At 41.9% G+C, this 7280-nt stretch overlaps 1 protein-coding gene across 5 annotated transcripts in view; it reads left to right on the forward strand.

Annotated features, from left to right (window-relative positions):
- Nucleotides 1–7280, forward strand: part of Unc13b (unc-13 homolog B) — a 189204-nt gene that overhangs the window by 52441 nt on the left and 129483 nt on the right. For all 5 annotated transcript variants that reach the window (XM_029476020.1, XM_029476021.1, XM_021159382.2 and 2 more), the window contains exon 7: nt 4758–4815. In XM_029476020.1, coding sequence (XP_029331880.1) covers nt 4758–4815 — 58 coding nt within the window. The remainder of the gene's footprint in view (nt 1–4757; nt 4816–7280) is intronic.

Consider the following 7280-nt stretch of genomic DNA (forward strand, 5'->3'; position numbering starts at 1 on the left):
TCAGCCTGTTTATCCTTAGTGTAGAGAAAGGCCACTGATTTGTTTTAGTTAATTTTATATCCAGCTACTTCACTGAAGTTGTTTATCAGGTTTATATATAGTACTACTGGAAGATCCAGCAATACCATTCCTGGGCATATACCCAGAAGATGCTCCAACTTGTAATAAGGACACATGCTCCACTATGTTCATAGAAGCCTTATTTATAATAGCCAGAAGCTGGAAAGAACCCAGATGTCCCTCAACAGAGGAATGGATACAGAAAATGTGGTACATTTACACAGTGGAGTACTATGCAGCTATTAAAAACAATGGATTTATGAAATTCTTAGACAAATGGATGGATCTGGAGAATATCATCCTGAGTGAGGTAACCCAATCACAAAATAACACACATGATATGCACTCACTGATAAGTGGATATTATCCCACAAGCTCAGAATACCCAAGATACAATTTGCAAAACACATGAAACTAAAGAAGGAAAACCAAAGTGTGGATACTTCAATCCTTCTTAGAAGGGGAAACAAAATATCCATGGAAGGAGTTACAGAGACAAAGTTCAGAACAGAGACTGAAGGAAGGCTATCCAGAGACTGCCCCATCTGGGGATCCATCCCATAAAAAACCACCAAACCCAGACACTATTTATTGCAGATGCCAACAAGAGCTTGCTGACAGGAGCCTGATATAGCTGTCTCCTGAGAGGCTCTGCTAGTGTCTGACTAATACAGAAGTGGATGCTCACAGTCCCATTGGACAGAGCACAGGGTCCCTGTATAAGTTAGGGTTTTACTGCTGTGAACAGAAACCATGATCAAGGCAAGTCTTATAAAAAACATTTAATTGGAGCTGGCTTACAGGTTTAGACGTTCAGTCCATTATCATCAAGGTGGGAGCACGGCAGCATCCAGCAGGCATGGTGCAGGCAGAGCTGAGAGTTCTACATCTTCATCTGAAGGCTGCTAGTGAAAGACTGACTTCCAGCAACTAGGGTGAGGGTCTTAAGCCCACACCCACAGTGACACACCTACTCCAACCAGGTCACCCCTATTCCAACAAGGCCATATCTACGAATGGGGCCACTCCCTAGTCCAAGAATATACAAACCATGACATTCCACTCCCTGGCCCACATAGACTTGTTCATACACATGAGTCTACTGGGGGGGGGCATACTTAAACATAGCATAATGCAAAATGCATTTAGTCCAACTTTCGAAGTCCTCATAGTCTATAGCAGTCTCAACAATGTTAAAAGTCCAAAGTTCAAGGTCTCTTCTGAGATTCATCCAATCACTTAACTGTAATCCTCAAAGAAAGACGGGAGACTAGCTGGGCAAATTTCAAACTCTGCATCTCCATAGCTGATGTCAAAGTGGTCTTCAGATCTCTCTCCAACAAACTGCTTTCTCCTGGGCTGGTTCCACTTGCTGTTAGCAGCTTTCCTCACCATCTATCCCATGGCTCTGGCATCTTTAACATCTTTGAGTCTCCAAGGCAATTTCAATGTTACAGCTTCTTATTTCAATGTCTGGGATTCCATTTGATCTTTTGGGCTCCTCCTAAGGGCTGGCATCAGTTCTCCAGCTCTGCCCTCTGTAGCACTCTAAGCTCAGATTGATCCACTCCACTTTGGCTGCTGTTCTTGGTGATCATCCCATGGTACTGACAATACACTGGGGTGTTCCACTCCAACTAGGCTTTACTAATAGTCTCTCGTAGGCTCTCTTCATGGTGCTAAGCCCCAAATCCTTTGCATGACCCTTTCAGTCCTGGGCCATCAACTACAGCTGAGGCTACACCTTCTCCAATGGCCTTCCATGACCTCTCACAGTGCCAAGCCTCAGTTGTTCTTCATGACACCGTCATGCCTTCAAAACCAGTACCACCTGGTGATTCTTACACATTACCAAGTCCAGCTGCAGCATGAGGTACAAGCTCCGGAACACAGCTTCTTTGTGCTCCCAGAAAACACTTCCCAGAAGATTTCACCTCAGTGATGCTGGTCTCTTCTCAATCACTGCTAATTTCTTAGCTCCAGCTAACCAGCATCAATTGTCCCAGTAGTTTCTTCCATTCTTAACTCTAGAGCCACAGTCACTTGGCTGAAGCTACGGAGTTCTGCTGCTTGCAGGAACTACAACATGACCCACTTGTGCTATCACATTGTCACTGGCTTTCTGTTTTCCAAATCCTTCACTGCCTAATCTTGGCTGTCCTGGATCTTGCTCTGTAGATTGACCTTGAATGCAGAGATCAGCATGCCTGGAAGTCGAACCCTGAGCCTCTGAAAGACAACATATACTGTTAACTGCTGAGCCATCTCTCCAGCCCCTATTTATCATCTTAAAAACAGTCTTAATTTTATTAATTTTGATTTTACCTGGACTTCAACTTTTTGTTTTGTGCCTAAAACAAGATTGATTACATGTAACTTCTTGAAAATATCTACTTTGATATCTTATGTGTGAATTATTCTACTTTAATACTTAAATCTTGGGGTTTCTTACTTTTAGCCTGTGCTCTGCCTATAAAACCATCATTATTGAAGAAAGGCTGGAGGGTGCTCAGCGCCAGGAGTACTGGTTGCTCTTCCAGAGGCCCTGGCTCAGTTCCGAGCACTCACATAGCAGATCGTAACCATTTGTAACTCTGGCTCCAGGAGGCCTCTGCAGGTACCAGGCGTGCATATGGCGCACAGAGATACATACAGCTAAAACACTGTACACATGGAGTGCAAAAAACCCACTCCTCATTATTTTAGTGGTTATTACTAATAGCCGACTCCTCTGTCACTTTGGAGTGAGGTTCAGCCTTGCACTGCTGAACAGCTTTGTGCTTATCAGCTTTACTAACGCAGTCCTACTGTGTACATTGTGTCTGACTTCCAATATTACCCATTGGAAATATTAATACAAGTATTCTTATACTTGTGTTATGGTTTACAGCTTGTGAAATATGTTATACAAAAATTGTTTTGGATACAACTATTTGAAATGTCCTTTGCTATTGACATTCTTATTTATGTGCAAGTCACCAAATTTTGTCTGGATTATCTTAGTGGAGCACTCCATCCTCATCGCCTACAGTTCATCTGGGTAACAGCTGGCACAGTCTTTTTAAAAAAAATTTATGTCTGTGGACCACTTGCATGCCTGGTGCCCAAGGAGGCGAGAAGAGAACATTAAGTCTTCTAGAACTGGAGTTGCTGATGGTTCTGAGGTGTTATATGGAAAACAAACTTGGGTCCTTTGAAAGGGCAGCTAGTGCTGTTAATCTCTAAGCCATCTCTCCTTCCCTATTGTAGTCTTTTAGAAGTGTATTTATATTAGTCACTTCCTGTTGGTGTGACCAAGGCAGTTTAGAGAAGAAAAAGTTTTATTTGAGTTTACTGTTCCAGAGGGATAAGAGCCCACTATCATGGCATGGGATGAGGCAGCAGGCCCAGTGACAGGATAGGTGAAACTCAGAATCTCAAACACAGCAGAAAGGAGAGGGGGGTGGAGAGGAAGGGAGAAAGATGGGGAGAGGAAGGGAGGGGGGGAGAGGGAGGAAAAGAGAGGGAGAGACAGAGCGAGGGTATTACCTGGGAATAATTAAATGGCTTTTGAAGCATCAAAGCCTACCCCCTATGACATAGTTCTTTCAACAAGGCCACACCTCTCATACCTACTCAAGCAGTTCTACCAACTGAGCACCAAGTACTTAAATGTCTGAGACCTTGGGAGATAGCTCATGCAACCACCACAGTAATCAAATCATAGTCCTTCATGTTTAAAGCTACATGGCCTTCCAATACACTAGTACAAACTTCTGACTCCTTACTATGACTTAAGCTCCTTTTTCCCCACAAGGCTTTGTACATAGTGGGTGCTAAGTCAATATTTACTGGATGAGTGCTCATTGGCAGGTTAGCTCTGGCTCACCCAGAACCCCATAGCTTATTAATGAGTGGCAAAATTAGCATGTAAAGTCCAGATACCTTTTCATGTAGCCCGTGGTGGTCTCTGACTCTTCACATAGCTGAGCTCATTCTAAGCATGGTCCTGCCTAGCCCAGATCTTACATTTGTTGGTTCAGGTTATATCTTTCCAGTTCTTCACTGATTTGAGCCAAACTATTTTCTCTAAGCTACTTACATACGTTAGTTTATACTTTTTTGATTTCTGCCCATGCTCAAAACTTCCCCTTAATTCTGTTCCCTTTTATAGATTATCTTCTTATGGCTTCGGTACCCTGTACATTTGTTGTTGTTGTTGTAGTTGTGGTGGGCCCTGGAGAGACTATAGAGTCAGGAGGGAACTACCAGATATATCTGAAAGTCCAGCCATGTACTTAGATATGCAGTTTCTATATCTATCCATAATCATTTGCAAGGGAGTAAGTACTGTTACTCAAAGATAAGCAGACACCCGATAGAAGTCTTCAGTTTTATCATTTGGTTTGTGAAATCTAGATGTTGCCATAAGCATACACAGAACCCTTTGAAATGCACTAAGGTCAGGCCTTTTGCTCTATTAGGCCTGCTTGGTCAGACGGTCCCTCTGCTTTTCTGCTTTAATCCACACCGTAACTGAAGATCTGCCCTAAGTCAGGATCCCACAGGGAGGATAGGAATGAGTTCTATTTCTGTTCAGTAAAAAAAATTGACCCAAGTTACACGCTGAATATTTTAGTAGGTAGCTGTGATTTCCCCCCTCCTTCTGTACTCGGAACTCTTACTATGTATTTTTTTCTTTTTCTTTCTGCTTCTAGTATTCTAGTCAAGAAGAAAGCCAGAGGAAGCCATTACCCACTGCTGCCGCCCAGTGTTGTAAGTGAGAAATTTGTCTCTGAACTGGTCTTAATTGCAGCTATCTGTTCTGTTTCCACAAATGAGGCTGGTTTTACGTTGAAGAGAGTGGGGTTGTGTAAATGGAAGGTGTTCCAGAGGTTCTCTGTCTAGGCACAGGCCTTGATGGGTGTTTACCCTGGAGTTCCAGAAGGGCTCCTTTGTTTTCATGTGCTGTGTATTTGCCATGCAGTGGCTAACTCTCACTTCTGGGGGCATGATTTTTACCCCCTCTGCCCTTCTTTACCAGCTAGTATTTTTTAGGGCTCACTTTGAACATCACCACCTCTGTGAAATCTGCCTGCTCTTTCCTGTTTCACGGTGTACTTTACATATTTTTCCTTTATGTTTCCATGGACTATGTGTGTGCACTAAGTATACAACCTATCAGACATTAGGGACTGGGTCTGCTCTTCTGAGACCGACAGTTTGGGGAGTTCAGTGTTAGAGGTTTGCCTAGTGGGCACAAGACCCTGGATTGAGCCCCAGTACTGGAAACGAGAGAGAGAGAGAGAGAGAGAGAGAGAGAGATATGAAGGGAGGGAAGGAAAGACAAACAAACAAAAGGTCATTAGAAACTCCACAAAGTTTTAAAAGACAATAATCCATTTTGTATTTCTGATGTCTAGCTTAATTTTTAGTGCATAGTAAACTTAATAATATTATATAAATGATTAAGGAAGAGAACATATCTTTTCTTCTGAGATTAATTGGTTCAGGTCACAGATTCTTTCTGGGAATAAATCATGAATTGTTAGTCTGTGGGTAACTTTCTTTCAGGTTCTTACAAAACTTCCAGAGAGATACTGAAGGGCCACCTTGGAGTTAGTTTTTCACCCTCTGGTTGTGTGTATGTGTCTTGTAATTTGCTTTGCTCTCATTTTCCTGAATCAAATGCCAGTTGCAGCACTTGTAGATTAAACCTGGCTGTTGTCGCCGTTGTTAGAATAGTACTAGTAACAGTACGAAACATAGGGGCACAGGTGTCAGTGTCAACCAACCAATAGTCAAACAATAGCAATAAAATGCATAACTAGCATATGTAGATAAAATATGCAGATGCTCGTCTGAGAACCTATATTATTTGTTCCATTAAACTTACCTACTTTTCACAGTAACCCTAAGACATAGATTCTATTGTTCCTATATCTTAGAAGAGGAAACCGATGCATGAAGAAACTGAATAATCTGCTGTGAACCTCTTAGAGTATAAGCAGTGGTCCATGGGTCGTATCTTGAGTCACCACTTCCTGCTTACAGTCAGAGAGAGACCTCTATTCATGAGTTGTACGTGCTGTGAAGCTCTTTCTTGATAAAACTAAGACAAGTACAGATAAGCAAACCTATTTTTCCCATGATTTGTTGCAACCTTCTGTTGTTGCTATTTAAGGTCAAATATTTAGGGTTGTAGAGGCAGGAAGAATCTGGATAGAATAATCAAGCTATAATTTAAAATCTAGAATTTTTTTCCAAAAGTCATTGCAATGAATTAATTTTGACTTTTCTTTGTCTTAGACCCTTTCCCAGGATAGCTTGTTAGAAACAAATGGAACACACACACTGTTCCTGAACTCATTTGATGAAATGTAGTTGGAGTGGAGAGCAATGCCGGTGTGCAGGAGGAAGTAAACAGTGATAAATTACCATGTTTTTCATGATGATGATAGTTTTGTCTGTGTGAAACCCTGTTTCTGTATCCTGCATACTTCTTCATATGTCTTTTCTTGAAAAAGTATAACCTTAGAGAAATGTTGCTTAAACAGTTTGATAAGCAATATTTATTCTTTATTTAATTATATATTAGCTTAAGACACCTGTAATAAAATGGCCTTTGAGTAGAGACCAACACAAGCTAAAAACTGTCTGTAGAGAATGTGTTCTAATTAGAAGGAGCCACAGTTCAAAGATCCGATGGATCCAGCGTCTGTCTGGAACTTGAATGCGTCTCACCTGGACATCTTTTATTATTATATTCAGGGTTCCAGACCTTTGGGGTTTAGGGGCTCCTGGTAGTCTGCATCTCTTCTTCTGCCAAGCAAGGGCTTACCTAGAACCTTAGCAGAAGAATGTGTGCTTTTATTTAGAAGAAGCCTAATTCGGTTACTAGCTACCACTAACCATTTGCATTGTGACCTTGCAGGGGCTGTTTTCTTCTCTGAGCTCATGATGGTCCTTTAAAGTGTATCCTAGGTCCTTTTGCCCTTTTTTGGATGCATGCCCCTATCATTCTTTGATCACCTTTTGCCAACTACACACATGAATATTCTAAGATCATCTTCCTTTCCTGGTGTCTTTCTTAGTCAGGGTTTCTATTCCTGAACAAACATCATGGCCAAGAAGCAGTTGGGGAGGAAAGGGTTTATTCAGCTTACATTTCCATACTGCTGCTGATCACCAAAGGATGCAGGACTGGAACTCAAGCAGGTCAGGAAGCAGGAGCTGATGCA

Source organism: Mus caroli, chromosome 4 (assembly GCF_900094665.2).
Source record: "Mus caroli chromosome 4, CAROLI_EIJ_v1.1, whole genome shotgun sequence".
NCBI lineage: Eukaryota > Metazoa > Chordata > Mammalia > Rodentia > Muridae > Mus > Mus caroli.